Genomic DNA, 18,414 nt, shown 5'->3' on the forward strand with positions numbered 1-18,414 from the left:
GCCGACAATCAGAACTTACGAAGAGAAATCTGAAACTATAACTTTACTTCGACAAAGCTGTTCTTAGCGGGGTATCGTCACTTAAATCAGTGATGATAAAGCTTCGATGTTGAGATACTGGAGTTGGCTGGGCAAGCGAATCACACGTAGAAGAATTAGTCTCGAGGACACTCAATTCTGTCCTATCATTTATCGCGGTGTCTTGGCGGGTTGCAGACGATGCAGACCGATTCGTGTAATCAGCTGATGGCTGGGTTGCCGCTTGTCAATCCAGTATCATCGTACAATCATGCATGATTCGTTCACGAAATCCTTGCCTGAGTTCACTGAGTGCATATCACCAACAATATCGGAATAGCATCCTATGGACCTTGCTGGGATAAGACTTATCGCTGCATTACCAGAAAAGAAAACAGATAGATGAACAAAGAAGGCCTTATAGTGAGTATAGCCCCGGTCTGGCTTGGACAATGTTGGATGAACTTCCACGCCTCTTAGCTTTACATGATGTAGAACAACACTCGTTCCCGGCTGCAGTATCACGGTTCACTAATTGGACGCTTTGTCGCATTCACAGCGGACTTTACTCCACGGATCTCGTTGGAGTTGGATAACTTTATTTACTCAACGGACTAGTTCAAGCTGCCCCTGCTCTCACATTTGATAATGTCCACAGAGTATGTTTGATTTAGAATCTGAAATGAGAGAGAGAAAAAAAAACACGTCCCAAATTCATGACACAGAGAGTGCATCAGCAAAAACGTGTGTCTATCAACTCCTGACATTGCCTTCTCTATTCACAATGGTGACACAAATATATCTGCTAACACACAATGCTCTGTGTACCAAAACACTTCCATATAAAGTATCTTATAGCACTAACTGATCTTCCAACATTGACAGCATGCCAACAACAAAATGAACGAGTAGGCCCTATACATTCGGGTTGTTTTTTTCTTGAGGGATGACAAAATATCATTGTCTGCAGGATCGTGTGTTTTCTCTCTTGAAATTGTGTATCTGTTTCCTGCATCAATTGCCTGTTCCATCGATATCTATAGGTTAAAAAATATCCTTAGCTTTATAGGTTTTTGGCGATGACAATAACATAACTTTTCCCTTTGACATTTCTTATAACTCTTTTTTCCAACATCTGAGCAAGAACTTCATTTATACGTTTGTGTTTACTTATAGCTGTAAGCGTTATACCAGATACAGAGTAAAATCTTTGTCCGAATTCGCACAAGCACCTCCTCGTCTTTCAGACGTTATACAAGTATGAGATCCTGGACCATCGTCTATACAAGAGGATAGTTGGCATCGTGGAGACTATAGGGCCTACAATACGTAAATAATGTGTGAATGATTGTGGTGAATTTCTCGAGACGCGGGTTTTTTTTTTTGTTTTTTTTTTGTTATGGTTTTATGTTTAATTGATTCTGCAATCTGCATAGACACTTATAGCAGATCAAAACAATGCACACATTTCCTCAAGAATGAATGCAACTTTTTGAGCACAAAGTGTTCATCAAAATAATTAGATTCAACATTATGATATATACCAACGTTGAAATGACGCAATTTAAAGTACACCTTGTTGAATATTGTGGGTAGGTCTAGATTTGTTTAGATATCAAAGCTTTCATCCAACCAATCTTTTTCTCTTTTATAGTCGCTTCAATTTCAAAGTGAATGCCAGAATAGGCTTATGGCAAGCAATGTTCAACTTTTGCATGTTTGTATTAACAAAACAGACTTCTAAGTTCATGGAAGGTGAACATCTGTCTTGCGAAGGTCAGCGGAGTTCTCTTACAAGTGGAACATTTTGGCCTCGCACGTTTACGATCGCAGCTTTTCGCAGTAAATCACAAAAGTTGATATATACTCTCTAAAAAAAATCGAGTGAAAACATTCACTCTTGAAGGAGTGAATACAAAAAAGAGTGAATTTAGAGTAAAATTGGAGTGAATTTTGAGTGAAAATGTTCATTTTCACTCATTTTGGAGTGACCTCATCACAGGGATCACTCCAAAATCTTCGAGTGATCCCTGACGTCACTCTAAAACGAGTGAAAACGAACATTTTCACTCAAAATTCGCTCCAATTTCACTCTAAATTCACTCTTTTTTGTATTCACTCCTTCAAGAGTGAATATCTTCACTCGATTTTTTTTTTAGAGAGTATACCATTCAATTCTAACGAGGCGTTGTCTGAACAGCACCTTCCGACCTCATAGCCCCTTTTCCATATACGAGGAGCTGAAGTAACATATAATGATATTATACAAGTGTATCTGCACTTGCTGTTATTATGCAGGTAGGGTTTTACTGACGATGCTCGTCCAAGAGTCTCGCAGTATTCTCTCCGCCCGCCCCGCTCCCTCCTCATAACTCTCTCCCTCTCTTTTTTTCTCTCTCCTTCTCCAAAGCTCTAGCTCTCTTCCTCTCTCACACCGGGACGCTTTTCTGTAATCTACTCTTGTTCTGCAGGGTACTGATGATGATGATGTTAGTTATGGATATAATATAGAATATAGAATATGCAAATGAATGTGCTGACCATGTCATAATCTCACAATTTTCCCTTGATCGTGTACAAAAAAAAAAAAAAATGATGAAAATTCAATGTTTCTGTCATTGAAGGCTAACTTAGTATCCTGGTTGAATAACTTCAGAATAGTGATCAGTTAGATATATCAGGATCTGAGCCTCACCGGGCATAATTGCGTTTGAATGAAAAACTAGAAATTCCAAAATTCTACGTACAAAGTTTATCATAACTATATGGCAAGTTGTGAGGGTATGACAATGCGCCATGCTCACTTTGCCATTGGCGTATTCATTGACCGTTCAAGAACTGTTTCCCGAAAAATTAGCGAAACTCCAAAGTGTCATAACTTCCTTATTTTTCACCCGATTTCGATCAAAATTTTACCGTTGAACTCGTAATATCTTGTTCTTTCTTATCAAGCTAATTTATATTTGGACTGGATTTCCATGTGATAACAGAACGCTGCTCATTGCATTGCCCAGGGAGGTGGCGCCCGTGTCTATTTCGGGATAAAGTCCTCTATGTGGCAGCGCGGAACACTATAGTCTGGTTTACAGGAACCGCTTCTCATTGAAACAAACTTTTTAGCACATGTACACCATCATGCAAATAAAGTAAAAAGGGACTTGGTAAAGTCGGTGACGTTCTTAAAGAGATAGTATAGTTTTGGTTGAGACCAAATTTCAGGTTTCCAACTTTTTCGGGGGGGGGGGGGGGGTGGGGAGGGGGAGATAATGAGAAACCTATTGAAATATGAAGGATCAACGTTTATATGATGAGAATTGTTTTGGAAATGGCTGAGAAATCCAAAACAGAGCAATCGTAATAAAAGGTGGGTCCCACCTTTTATTAGGCTCGCTTTGTTTTACTTTGTTTTTGGATGTCTCAGTCATCCCAAAACCAATTTTCATCAAATAAACTTGATGGCATGTTCTGTATTATTTAATCAGTGTGGTTTTTTATGTATCTCGCAAAGAGTTAAAAACCCAGTCTCCACCTCCACCAATACTATACCCCATCCCTTTAAAGTGATTATCAATACATGTGGATTTATTTTTCAGGTTTCTGTGGTTAAGTGTTGGATAGGTGGAACATTTTTCTCTTACGTCATGGATGAATGTGAGGCATGAGCACACCACTCACGAACGAATGACCAGCTAGCTGCCCGCATGGATGTAGTGCGGATATGGGTCAATGAGCAGAGGTCAGAGAGATGGGGTGATCATTATTGTCAAAAAGAAACCATTGGTCATGTTGATGGTGTCTAGAGTATGATGTACGCTGGCTCTAAAACGACAGAAACAATTGTTTGATGAATACCTACCTGTCGACTATACAGCGCCGGAAGTAACCTCTCCAGGATGAGTGGATTCGTTGGAGATTTGAGCAGTTCTCAATCGAAAGCGTTATCTGAGGTAAAGTTCAGGGCAAGGCAACAGACGACGTAGTATCAATCTGTAGTCCCATTAATGCATATCTGTGTATGTGTAATGACGTGTTGATTTTTTACCTTCTCTGCCGACTAGGGTAGGTTCGGTTCCTTTTACGTTTTAGCAAATCCTAGGGTGTCTCAGTTTGATCAGCATCACATCTTGATACCGATAGATGGTTTCCTTGTAGCTAGTAATAGTAGAACCCGATGGCACTGACGGAGGGAGTTTTTTTGTTTGTTTGTTTTTTTACCCAATTTGCAAGCTTTCGATAGTTTCATTCATCATACATCAAATCTGTATCAGCAGCTGTATACGCCTGTATTCACTATTATTTAGCCCAACCCTTGTATACAGCGACAGGGCTGTGTATAGTTAATTTTACAATTGTGTATGACTCTGATTAACTGAACAGCTAGTCTAACGTTAGTATATGTACAGTAAATTTTAGTTTTAGATTCTATTTCAGAAGCTACTAGGTAGAACCTACAAAAAATGTACTAATAACGTTAGAGAAGTAAATTTAGAGTTCTAATTGAAGAACTCCCATCCTCTCGTTTACTTTTATGGTCATCCTAATCAATGTCTAGGTTCAACAACACTGTCTAAATCAAGAGTTTTGGTCTAATTTGATTTGCTCTGTACTGTGTTTTGGATTTCTATTGATTCCATCCAGCTAAAATCCAGAATAGATGGCATCTCCCTTCCAGAGTCTGGTGATGACTATCTCCTGAAATGGCTACGGGGTATGTTCTCATTTTTGAAAAAAAAAAAAAGTGATGACATCAACACATTGCCAACTAGATCGTGTAGACCTATATTATGTCACCTTTTGACTTTGTGCCATGAAGTGTGTTTTTGTTTTTGTTTTTGTTTTTGTTTGCTTTTTTGCTCGAACTTTCACTTACCGGTATATCTTTTTAAACCCCTCTAAAAATGGATCTTAGATATACTGTAATGTAAAATACCTTTCTCTCCTGGATCACATATAGATCTAGACACATGCCTGATTTACCAGATCAAGTGTGAAGTGAACAGTAAAACAGACTGTTGTCGTATTGAGAACTACAATTCCCATAAAATTGTTTGTGTTTCAAGCAAATAGAAACTCTGTGTATCTAGAAAAGTAAATTCCAAGAATCTCAGCCATCAAACTAAACTTTTTGTTTTTGCTTTTTTTCTTCTAAATAACCATCATTGATTCTTGTTTATCACACTTCTCACCAGCATAGCATTGACATTTCATAGTGCAAATGCAGTACTTTTAGCTTGTGAAAACTTGTGATCATGATATACTGGTACCAATCATGCTGTAGAATGATGAATTCTGGTTGGTGTATTTTCATGGGTACTTGTACTTGACTTTTGTAACAAAGACTATTTCATTTCTTGTATGATTTTACAGCGAGAGGATTCAATGTCGACAAAGCAGAGAAGATGCTCAGAGATGTGAGTTATTCTTGTTGTCATAGAGAGCAGTTAACTTTGATTATGAAGTCCACTTTCATGCAGCCCACTTTGGGGCTGCTGGTTAAGAACACACCTGAGTAACATATAGTGACAAAATGTACTGAAGTTGCCATACAGTGTTATGTGATTTATTGTCCATTTGCAGTTTCATGGAGTCTGTTTTCGTTTCTGCCATTATGTCCAACAAGATCATCCAGTATCAACTTTATGCACTTGAAATACAAATAGCTCATTTGTGATTATGTCGCAGTCATCAGACTTCATCAGTGAGGGGACTTTTTTTTTTCAGTAATTGTTAGAGTGAAGGGGGGAAAACCACTGAAAATTCCACACCAGTCTTGTGGAGTAGAGACAGATCAACTGAACCTTGAGGTATGGTGTACATAATCATAGCTGTATGAATGATGCAGTGTAAATATGTAAGCAACAATACCCCTCTACCTTTAAAATTGTGGAAATGAATAATGTCAGGCAGATTTGGGTGGGTTTATTTATGTTTGTTTTTTCAGACAAAATTGCTCCTCTTTATAGCCGGAAAGTGAAAAGTCAATTGCATTGTGTGTAAGACACATCTTTTTTCTTCTCCTTCCTGTCTGAATAAGAGTTGCTTTTTTTATTTCTCCAGCATATATCATTCAGGGAAGAGTGGAATGTACAATCACTAGTTGACAACTGGCAACCTCCTGAGGTAAGTTATACTTTATCATAGATGTCATAATCAGTAACTGTAACTCATTGCCATTGTAAGACTTGAACTGTAAGCCAAAATACTTCTTTCATCTCTAACTTACATTACTGACAGCAGTTTAATGTATATCACAGTATATCAGAAGAATGTATGATCGTATCATGTGGAAAAACTTTGGTCATATCTTTTGCCTCTGAGAGAATTCTGTAACTTTTAAGTGAAGCACCTTTTATGAAGTTTGTTATGGTAGAGTATGATTAGACAAGCATTGTGTATTTTCACTGGGAAAAGAAAAAAATGAGCAGTAGCTCTGTAACCTGGGAATTATCTACCCAGCATGTTTTCATAACTCTAGTAATGTGAAAAGCCATTTTATATATATTATGTTTTCATCCTTTCATTTTTGCATTAATGTTTTTCTGTAGGTCCTGGACAAGTACATGGTAGGGGGTTTGTGTGGCTATGACAAGGAAGGGTCACCGGTGTGGTACGAACCTTTTGGTCACTTTGATCCGAAAGGCATCGTCCTCTCCAGTACGCCTAGAGATTTGAAGAAGATGAAGATTGTCATCTGTGAAGATATTCTCAGCCACCTCAGATCACAAACAGAAAAGGTGAGGAAAACGACAGGTCCAATTACGAAGTATATCAGTAAATCAAGTCAGCTGGTCTTGTGTTTTGGAGTAATGACGTTTCATGTTCTCTTTGGGATGCTTCGTCAAGCCAGCTGATATTTGGAAGCAGCAATTAGTTGTAAGTAAATCCAGTAGACTAGATTTACTGATATTCTTCATGATCTACTTACCTGGATGACTGAGAACATTCACAGACATACATTTTGTAGCATGTTCAGTTGTTATGTCATTGACAAGTTGCAGTGCATCATGATGATGATAGCAATAAATCATGTAATTCATCAGTCCAGTTACCTTGATAAAAATGCAGCTTTTAAAACCAAACAAAATGTATAGAAATGTTGAATTTCAATACCTCATCACCTCCAAGCCCATTTTTCTCAAAACTTTTGTTTATCCAGTGGCTGGCTGTCAAACTGTTTTGCAACAACTTTTTTGATGAAATAGAACAAATCGTGATTCCTGTACATGTAGTGCATCATCACATTGCCCGCATAGAGTTGGAGGTCATAAAAAGAACGAAAATGCACATAGAGCTGACTTTGGCAATGTAACCTTTACAATTTTCTAACTTCTGATCCCTTTTAAAAAGATATTTTCCTAGCAATAAAGTAGGTTAATTATGTCAGTTTTGACCCATCGAGGACAGACTGATTTTGCTACAAAACACATTTCCTATAGACCCTTGCCCAAGTATACTCGGGACTTGTCCTCAACAGGTTAAAGTGTAGCATCTGGAAAATTCATATCCCACCAAAAAGAAAAAAAAAATCCCCTGACATTATATGGCTTTCGTGGTGATGCATCATAATATGTTGTCCTGTTTGAACATTTATTCCAATAATTTGTAGTAATTTTAAAATGCCACACCAGGAAATTAATGTTTTGTGACTTAATTGATCATTCAAGTCATGGCAGGTCACATGTAGTCTTCATTGCCTAGGGTAGGCTCTCTAATGTAAATGCTGTTCTGTTTTTTTTTTTTTTTTTTTTGCTTTGCTTTTCTTTTTTTTCTTTTTTTTTTGGGGGGGGGGGGGTTGGACATTTGACTGTGCAAGTACAAAAAGTGGACATCAACAATAATGTAATGTACAAAGATGTGCTGTTTTTAACTCTGGTGCATCTAACATTGTGGATTCAACCTTTAGGATTATGTAAGTTTATGCATGAAATCTGCACCCAGGGCACTGTGCCTGTGATGATAATTAAGCGTCTGTAGTCATAGAGTGTGAAGGCAACATAGCAGTGTTGTGCAAGGTCGTCATTAATCATGCTTCGTCTTGTGTGTCAGCAAGTGATTTTTTTTTTTTGTTGTTGTAATAATTGCAAGACTCAGTGTGATATGATAAATATCCTCTGATCTGATTGCACTGAATGTTTGTCATTGGGGGAAGGAGCCCTTTTTAACTTTATTTGTCTTTGAAATTCAATGTATTTAATCCACTGAGATCAAACTGATTTTGCTATAACACTCATTTCCCATAGACATCTGCCCAAGTATACTTTGGACTAGTCTTCATTGGGCTATGAGTTAGTACCTTCTATGCCAGTGTTACTGAGGGCATTTTTCCCATTATCACTTTATTTTGCTCTTGTATTAAAAAAAAAGAAAGATGTGGTTAAAACAGAGTATTATTAAGTTGCCATCCTCATTTTGACTATTTAAAGGTTGTATTTGCCTTTTTTTCTGGAAAAAAAAAGTTGAAGAAGTAAATTCCACCTCATATGAATGTGCATCTTTCAAAGGATTATTTTACATAGTGCCACTACTTTATTACTAGTTGATAAGCATTTTTGATGGATTATTAACCCACAAACACTGAATACCCTAGCAATAATCTCATCCGTGTGCATACATTTGTGTATTTGTACAACAGCTGCAGAAGCGTGTGGACCGCATGGTGATTGTCTTTGACTTACAGAAAGTTGGTCTCTCTCATATATGGAAGCCCTTCATCGACAGATACAATTTGATTCTTGCAATATTTGAAGCCCACTACCCAGAGATGCTGAAAAAGTGCTTTGTGATCAATGGTAATGTATACAGACTATGGAAAAAACAGAAATAAAGTAGCAGTACTGCTGGCCATTGATATTATAGCAGAATGAACCCCACAAATATATAATATGAATTGAGGAAGTGCAGTAATATTGGTAGAACACATCAGCAAAGTTTGAGAAAAATCAAACAATACTACCTTACAAATGATATCAGTTTGTAAAGTTTTAGTGTGGTCATGACTGGATGAAAAAACTTGAAGACTTTATGAAAAAACTTGAAGGCTTTGTGACGTCATGTATGGGCAATGATAAAAAATAATACGAAGAAAATGCAACATATTTTCACTTTTCTAGCATAATGAAAGAGCACTTGACTTCCCTTTTCAGAAAGGAGGAATAATATTACTCCTAACATACTTAATAACTGTGAGAGAATTTGCACTTTTCATAAGAAATGAAATTTTATGGAATTCTCTTTATGATTTCTTTACATAATCGTACATACATGGCATCACAAACTGTAGCAGTCTTCTCATCCAGTGATAACTGCAATTTTTCAACCAATTGTCCGATTTTCCTCAAACTTAGTTGATGCATTCTGCTCTTTAGATATAAAAGCTAGTGGACTCGTGTTACAACAAAGTTCATGGGACTGGAAGATTTCTTTTCTTTATACATCGAAATTTTGTTTCGTTTCGAAGACCCTGTGTGGTGTGTCTTGTAATGAAAACCACATTTGACAGATGGTGTAGTGTGTTACAGTCATGATTGTTTGCTAGTTATTATGTGCCAGTGGTGTGCATAGTGTTGAATAACAATAGAGAAATCAATTGATATAAATCAGACATAAATACAAAGGACGATATTGATCAGATATGTTTTGAGATGCAAAATCTCGGGGGGGGGGGGGGGGGGGGGGTTATCATCCTTACAATATTACCCTAAAATTTTACTCATCATGATTTCTGCGTAACATGTAATTTCATACTTGCGCTTTGTTAACTGTAGTGAATTGTAGCTTCAATATCAAGGAAAATTTGATCCCTAGTATTAAAGTGTTATTATGTGAAGGTAGTAACAGTAGGATATTTGTGCTTTGTTTTACAGCTCCAGGCTTCTTTTCACTGGGATTCAACCTCATCAAGCCATTGCTGAGTGAAGAAACAAAAAATAAAGTCACTATCCTGGGAGGTCAGTGCTTTACAGTAGGCCTGTGGTGTACTCATTCAAATGTTTGATGAGCTGCTCAACTTCCATTCTGAACTGTATGTTTTCTGTGCCACCCTCATGCTATGATATTGCTCACTGTACACTGAATGTGGGCTATATCTACACTGAATGTGGGCTATATCTTTACAGGTCATCTCAAATCATGACCAGTGAATCATTGAGCACTCAGCTCGCAGTAGCTGTGAATTGTTTTGATTTTTTTTTTTTTGTCTCTGTTCTCACAAACCAAATATCTTCTGACAAATTTGTAAGCTATCTCTACTTTCAAATGATGCACTTATCATTGTAATTGTTGTTATCATCATAATTATTATCGTCTTGTTAATTCAAGCAAATCTAAGGAATATGTGTCTATATTTGTCATTTTCAGTGTAAGCTTCATACAGGTTTATGAACTCTGGACCTGTTTGGAGGATATGCTCTGAGATAACAAAGCAGTTCCTCAAACAAACAAACAAACCCCCCCCCAAACAAACAAACAAACAAACAAACAAACAAACAAAGATATTCCAAAGACATGAGAGAGAATATAGTAAAATCCTATTTATGTACTATGTTTTGTCAAAGGGGATTACATGTAGAGCAGTTATCAACACTTGACTCCAGCCTTCACCAGATTTATCGCTCTTTTAGTCGCTGTCATTGAAGACTAGGAGATCAGAATAATAATCAAATTTTCATTTGCGTGTTATGCATAAAAGTGGCATTTCTGCACTGCTGTGCAGTTTGCAGTTTAATAAACGTGTGCATTTGCCTTTTCACCTTGGATATTTAATTTGAGAGAAAATGCACCTTGTACAATATGTAATGTGAAAACAGTTCAGAGCCAAGCAAGCAGAGATGGTTCATGACGGTGATATGGCCTCTGAGTGGGCAAACTGTGCAGCAGTGATTATTTTTGTTTTACTGGTACATTCAACTTTGTACACTGATAACAATTTACTGAGAAGGTAACAAAGATTTTCAAAATCACATTGTACTATGCATGCGTGCTGCAAAGACATGACATAAAATGAAGCATCAGCAGGGCACAGTGAGTAAATACATGCCTTCCAGACAAAAGTTTATCATTGGTATGCCCTAGGCTTACTGTGTAAACAAAGAAATAAAATGTAGACCCTGTAAACTAATTCTCACACTTAAGGCATTATACATGATATACTTTCATTATCATGTCAAGTGATTTGTGCCTGTTAAGATATTGCAGTCAATATGAGCTGAAGTACTAAAAAAATTGTCACGTACAGTGTACTTTGTTTGGCAAATGGTAATGAAACAGTCAAATGTTATGTTCATGTTGAGCTTTACAAATTTATGGAAGGAGGAAGGTGCACTGCAGCATTAATCTGTTGTGCTGAGACATTTAGGGTTCTTTTTTTTTGGGGGGGGGGGGAGGGATGGGCATTGAATTAGGTTGAAAGGCCAATGTTTGATGAGATGACTTGCAGGTGTTTCTGTCTATCAAACCATATACTTGTACATATACATGTATATACAACGCTTGACATTAGTGGTATCCCTGGGCCACCAAAAATTGATGTTGGGCCACCAGACTTCCAAAAAGGTTGTTTGATGGCCCGATCAGTCAAATAGGATTCAATATCTATTTTTATGTTTCCCTTTATTTTGGACTTTACAATTTCTTTTCAGACCACCACATTTTAAAATCTAAAGATACTAGTGGCTGGCATGGGCCACCAGGGAAAGAAGTTAGTGTCGAGCCTAGCTGGTATATACAGCGTACATACGATATCCTTATCTATCCATCTATCTATGCAGCTGTCGATTTATCTAGGTACAAACAAAACAAACATGGAAATCCTTGGTTGTCTGGATCTGGGCTGCATTGTTCTGCAGAATGTACAACTATACTTTGCCACTGGGATGTCTAGTGTTGTATTATACACCTCTAAAGAGGCAATATCTGTGTAATATTGTCATTGTAACCTATATATGAGCCAAGATCTTGACTACCTTCCCCTCTTTCTTTTATCCTGACCACATTCTACTAATTAAATATTCACGCAATGCACATTATCATGTCATATTGACTTTTATGACATTCTCATGCCTCATAATTGATCATTTTTTATTCACCATCAGGGAACTATCAGACTGTCTTACGGGATGCAATAGGAGAAGACCTCCCAGCTTATTTTGGAGGCACAGCTTGTGACCCCGATGGTGACCCTCGCTGTGTGTCAAAGGTGAAACCAGTCATGCCATGAATGCATGTTTTCTACATGAAGATTGAAGCATCCATGATGCTTCAAAGAGTATTTGGACATAAAAATGCAAGTAATTTTGTGGGGGGGGGGGGGGGGGGGGGGGTTGTCCATTTTTTCAGTATTGAAAATGTTTCTGAAGAATTTGTGTATAGGATGTTTTCTAAATGACCAATGACAAATGATATATAAATTTTCATATAGTATTGAATCTGATGGATCTCGTATTTAGGCCAGCTTAGCTTGGCATTAGTCCAAGAACAAGCTTCATGGTATGTGGCTATTTCCATGTTAAGTCACATATGTGACCGTGCACCTCAAAACGAACATAAAGTCGCACACACTGATTTTGCGTGAGGACTGAAAATAAGTGAAATGGATCAACCTAGCCGAACTTGACTTTTTCATATTTTCTGAAAGAGCGGGTCTTCTTTTACATTATGCTAAAATTTGGTATCATAAAACGGGCAGGAAAGTGTGTTTTTTTAGCAGTTTATCTCGAACATTTTTGGTAGAATAGTGTGTCTTTAGAATCCCTTTTTATGCCTCCGCCAACGAAGTGGCCGGAGGCATTATGTTTTCGGGTCGTCCGTCCGTCCGTCCGTCCCGTTTTGTTTTTGTCGATATCTCAAGAACCGTGAGGTGGTTTTGCATCAAACTTCATATGAGGGTATATCCTGGGGGGATAATACTTTGTTTCGATTTTAGGGTCACGGGGTCAAAGGTCACAGGTTATTTTGTGAAAAAAAGGTTGAAATTTCATGTTTTTCTCCATATCTCGCAAATGGTTCAAGGTATCTTCATGGAACTTAGTATATATGCATGTACCGATGGGCAGTGATTATCTAGGGAAGTTGGGGGTCATGGGTCAAAGGTCAAGGTCAACTCCTCAAAATATCACTACTTTCCTTATATTTATGCAATGCCTGAAGGATTTTTTTAAAACTTGATGTATGCATGTATAACCCGATATATATTCTGTGGGAAGTTTCTTGCCAAAAGGTCAAAGGTCAAAAGGTCAAAGGTCAAGTGAAAGTGCTAAATTGCACTTCTTCCTCCATATCTCGAAAGTAACTCAAGGTATTATCATGAAACATATTTATGCATGTTCTACCTAACAGTGATTCTTTTTGGAACTGTGGGGTCAAAGGTCAAAGGCCAGGTTTAGATAATACTATTTTACCATTTGATACTAAAATTATACTTTTTCTCAATACCTTGAAAATTACTCAATGCATAAACTTATACAAGGGTCAAAAGTCAAGTGAAAATCATCAGTTCCCCCAAATACCTGCACTCTGACGTTTTAATCATTCATCCAATTGAACCTAGTTCTAGGAAAGTGAACATTCAGCACATTTGTGGCAAACCTGTCATTTTAATATTTTGCCAATTGTGTAAAACTGTCATCACACATTGTCAAGACATTGTACTATAGACCTATTAGGAGAATCATGCATTATGGCGGAGGCATACACCAGTCGCCATAGCGACATTTCTAGTTCATTTCTGAAAAACCTTGTCCACACTCTTCACTTTCAACTCTATAATAACTTTTGAAGGGATAGTGCTACTGCTTGAAAGTTGGCATTAATTATGGACAGAATGTGTTAATGAGGCATGCTTAATTTCAGTTTAATCCGATAATCCCTTCATTGTTGTTACTCTAGTGGTTTACTTCCTGTTTTTTGTCCCATTCATTGCACAGCCAGCACGGTTTGGTAAAGATTAAGCGCTTGAATAGACACTGTACTTCAGAGCCTCTTTTCTCAGTTCCCACTTTTCCCAAGTTTGTGCTTCCTTTCCAATATTTAGATAGGTTAGGAGAGTCCATTTGATTTGAGTTATACATCATTTTAAAGCTTAAAGTCTGCTCTTTCAGAATATGGTCTTAACTAAAAATTCATGTCTGGCAACTTTTTGTTTGTTTTGAGGTGCAGGGTCACATATGCTAAATAATGTAAGCTACAAAATAAAAGGTTTAATGTCACTAATGCCTCCTGTCCAGTTTTCAAAGCCCATGAATGCCTTAGGATTTGAATTTTGTTTTTTAATGAAATACACTTTTGTTGCTTTTTTTGTGTTTTCTGCAGTCTTCTTCATGCGTGAGTGTATGTCAACTGCAACACTTTCTCCATTTCATTTTTAGTTGGTGGCTGGATTTGTTTCAAGCTTTGTAGTACATGTAGGTTTTGAAATAAAGTGGGACAATTGACACTTCTTTGGAAAGCTTGTTGGGTCTGTAGAATTGAAAGCTGCCAAAATCAGAAAATCAATATCCATTAGCTTTTTTCAGGGGTTGCTGACAAGCCACAAAAATATGTCTTATAAATTACGTCATCAGGATCAGTGTCATGAGTAAATGCATGTCAGAATGATGTTTGCAGTTTTTATGAGCGCGTTTGTTTCTCTGATCATGTTACAGATCAGGTTCGGTGGGAAGGTTCCGGAGTCATACTACCTCAAACATGAATTCATGCAGGACAGCAGATTCACAGAAATTCATGTCCATCCAGGGTCAAAGGTTGAACTGCCGTTTGAAGTCAGTGGGTCAGGCTATGTCCTCAAGTGAGCACTCTTAAAGTTCTCTTGATTTTGCATTGTTGTTTTCTTTAAAGGACAAGTTCACCTTCATAAACATAAGGATTGAGAGAATGTAGCAATATTAGTAGAACACATCATTGAAAGTTTGAGGAAAATCAGACAATCCGTTCAAAAGTTATGAATTTTTGAAGTTTTTGTGCAGTACCCACTGGATGAGAAGACTACTGCAGTGTATGAATAACTTAGATGTCACATGCGTACAACAATATAAGGAAAATATAAAGAGAATTTCACAAAATTCCATCTTTTGAAAAAAGTACACATTCCCCTGACTTGTTACCGACAAATGTTATGGGTAATATTATTCCCCCTGCCTTTAGAAAGAGGCAAGTCAAGTGCTCTTTTATTATGAGAAAAAAGTGAAAATATGTTGAATTTTCTTTTACATTTTCTTTATACTGTTGTACGCATATGACTCACAAGCTGTAGTAGTCTCCTCATCCAGCGGTTCCAACACAAAAATTTAAAAAATTCATAACTTCTGCATCGATTGTCCAATTTTCCTCAAACTTTCACTGATGTGTTCTACTAATATTGTTGCATTTTCTAAATCCTTATGTATATGAAGGTGAACTTGTCCTTTAAGAAGTTTTGAAGTAAGGCTCACCTTATGTCCTTACAAGGACTGTAGTTTCATACATGCATTTTGAATGCATCTGAATCTTTTGAACAAACTGCTTTGTTATTATACCCTTGAGATTGTCCATGTTCAGGGTCTTTTTCTCTCTGCCTTTTATTCTGACTTTCCAGCAGACAGGTTTCATCATAGTGACTCTTTATTTCTTTTCAAAATTCTCGTGTCCAGGAATGTGAAGTTCTTGTTACTGCAGCTGATTGACAAATTTCCCTTCATGGATGTAAATAAGCACTGATTATTCAGTGATTCAGAATTATTGTGTAGCTATGGGCATGGGCATACGTACTCTGGTTGGATTGGAGCTTACCACTTCCTGATTATACTGGACAGGCATTGTATCCACTAGACTATTAACAAGCTTCTGCCTGATAACCAGGGCTGGTTTTAATCCTTACAATATACAGTGGGTACTGCATACATTTTGTATTCATTCAAAGTAGTGAATGCTTGTTAACTGTTTGTATCATTGTCTGTAGATGGGAGTTCATGACCAGACACGCCAACATAGGCTTTGGGGTGTTCTACCACTCGGAGCCAGGAGCCTCCAAGGACCAGTGGGAAGTGGTGGTAGAGAAGACACGGTGCCACTGTCACATCGTCCCGGAGATTGGAGGATACTCCTGCACCAAGCCAGGCACATGTAAGCATGGCCAATTTTACTTAATGGTCTTTCATTAACCCGTTGAAGACTAGGTCTAGTCCTGAGTATACTGGAATAGGTGTCTATGGGAAATCTGCTGAAAACTGCTTATCAATAATAGTGGCGCGCAAGTGATAGTAAAATGGAGACAAAAGGAACTAGCTTTCAATCCTAGCAGAATCTTTGTCAGAGGCAAAATGACAAACATGTACGATAGGGTATTAATAAAGCAAACACACATGGAGACTACACACAACGAGCAGTCAGAGAAGGGCTAGGGACACAAAACAAAGAAAACAAAAGGGGTGGGTTAGAGGTCAAAGGCAGGCAACCAGACAGGTATAAAAGGAAGGGGGATTAAAGCAAGGAGGTGACCAGACAAATGGCAGAGGTGGGACAGTGATGATTCCATAAGGATCATAGGGGGCAGCCTTTGAAGGATAAAGATGAATAGGGAGGCAGCATGGAACAAGATAAGGAAGAACACATGGGTAAAGAATAGGAAAAGAGTTAGATGGTAACAGCAAGAGTTGGGGGAGGGGGGAACAAGCAGCAAGCTGTAAACCTGGAGTACAGACATGTGGCTAAAATGAAATGAAACCCAACCAACAAATGTGAAGTACAAAACATATCAATGTATACAAATGCAATACATACTAGATAGTAGTAGATCAGTATAAAACTTGATTATCTGATTTTGATATATATGTACAAGAAAAGAAACTTATCAGACATTGATGTCAACAAAAAAGTTTGTTCCTGAAGAATAGTTACCTCTGGTGTACTGTTTCAGAAATCCGTCAAAATAAGCACACAAAATTTTATAGTAAATGATTTCCAGATTGATATATAGCGCATCTTTGTGCCAGATAACATTTTATGGATGATTTCCTTGTGGAGATTGCATCCTCTCCCTTCCTTTGCTGCTGAAGCAAGTTGGTCTAGCTTGTGAATATCCCTGAATTTTTTTCATGTGTCTGTCTGTCTGTCTGTTTGTCTGTAGATGTCATCCTGTTTGACAACTCCTTCAGCTGGGTTCGCTCCAAGAAGGTCCTCCATCACATCGAGTTGGTGAAGGAGGCAGAGGAGGAGGAACACTGACACCAATCACTACTAATCTGCTGGACAGGTTTAATTGGACATCTCAGAAGAACTGCGACAGGAGAGGAAGCAATGAGTACTTTCAAACACGTCAGTATTTTGTTTTAGCTTCCTCATGAAGCGACTGTGTGATGCCAACTCCACTCGACGTGCCATTATTGTTCCAGTTCCTGCTGTAGTGTCTCAAGTTTTATATATAACGCACAAAAACCCTGGCCAGAGACTAGCACCTTGTGGAGCTACAATGTAGAAGTATGTGACAGTATTGACAGATTGTGCAGGACCAAAGCAATATCAAGCTACCAAGGGCTCCAGAAAAAGTCTAGTACTTGTTCCATGGCGTAATACAGACAAAACAAACAAAAAAACCAAGAAAAGTCTATTCCTCCTACAGTTGATGATAATTGCATGAATTTGTATTTGTATCTGCCTTGACTGTCCAATACAAATACAAAATATATTGAAAAATTGTTGCATGGTCATATTATAGACTCGCCATTTAAGGAGCCATTCGTTCCAAAAAAGTCTTTAACAAAACACTTAACACTTTCTCAGCTTCAGTATGAATGCAAAATGTCTAAACAAATGTTTAGGGAGAATTTTAGAGCCAGATAACGTGACATTTGCTTCCTCTTAACATATTACATTCATTTCGCCTATTGCTTGAAGGATAGAGGGGATCCTTTGCTTTTTCTTTCCATTTGTGTTAACAAGTTTTATAGATGTCTGCATTATTTTTCTGATGTGCAGAAAAAAAAAACTGTGAGAAGATTTATGAGATGCTCTGCTTTGTTTATTTCCTCTACGAAATGACATAAAATCTCTCCCTGAGCTACCATGGTATATGCCGAGGTACATTCCAGTATGTTTTCTCTTGCTGTGACCTAGTACCCTGTCTCCAGCAGACATTTCCAGAGACTCCACCTCTTCTGCTTTAGTACAGGCCATTCTCGGTATAACGAACACCGCTATAACGAGATATCGGTTATTACGAGGAAATTTTCCCGGTCCCAAATTTGCTTCCACACAAGTCTATGTAAAATGCTACTCTTATAGCGAGATCGGCTATAACGAAATAACTGCTATAACGAGATAAATTTTGTGATTTCCAAACAAAGAAAAACATAGCCAAATAAACCTGTTATAGCGAGGTAAAGCAAAATGTCTTCGGGTAAAGCTTTACTTCGCCTGTGCTATCACATG

At 37.7% G+C, this 18,414-nt stretch overlaps 1 protein-coding gene across 1 annotated transcript; it reads left to right on the forward strand.

Moving 5' to 3' along the window:
- Positions 1–3,831: 3,831 nt before the first annotated feature.
- LOC139742437 (SEC14-like protein 2) lies at positions 3,832–17,211 on the forward strand. Its single transcript, XM_071652980.1, has 11 exons — positions 3,832–3,965; positions 4,657–4,726; positions 5,386–5,429; positions 6,076–6,138; positions 6,564–6,752; positions 8,651–8,807; positions 9,882–9,965; positions 12,108–12,211; positions 14,655–14,797; positions 15,947–16,110; positions 17,114–17,211. Exons 1-11 carry the CDS (start codon positions 3,912–3,914, stop codon positions 17,209–17,211), a joined length of 1,170 nt encoding a protein of 389 aa, XP_071509081.1. The 5' UTR covers positions 3,832–3,911.
- The last annotated feature ends 1,203 nt before the right edge of the window (positions 17,212–18,414 follow it).

The sequence above is a fragment of the Diadema antillarum genome, unplaced genomic scaffold, assembly GCF_040938485.1.
Source record: "Diadema antillarum isolate AM-2024a unplaced genomic scaffold, OU_Dant_1.0 scf00000032, whole genome shotgun sequence".
NCBI classification, from domain to species: domain Eukaryota; kingdom Metazoa; phylum Echinodermata; class Echinoidea; order Diadematoida; family Diadematidae; genus Diadema; species Diadema antillarum.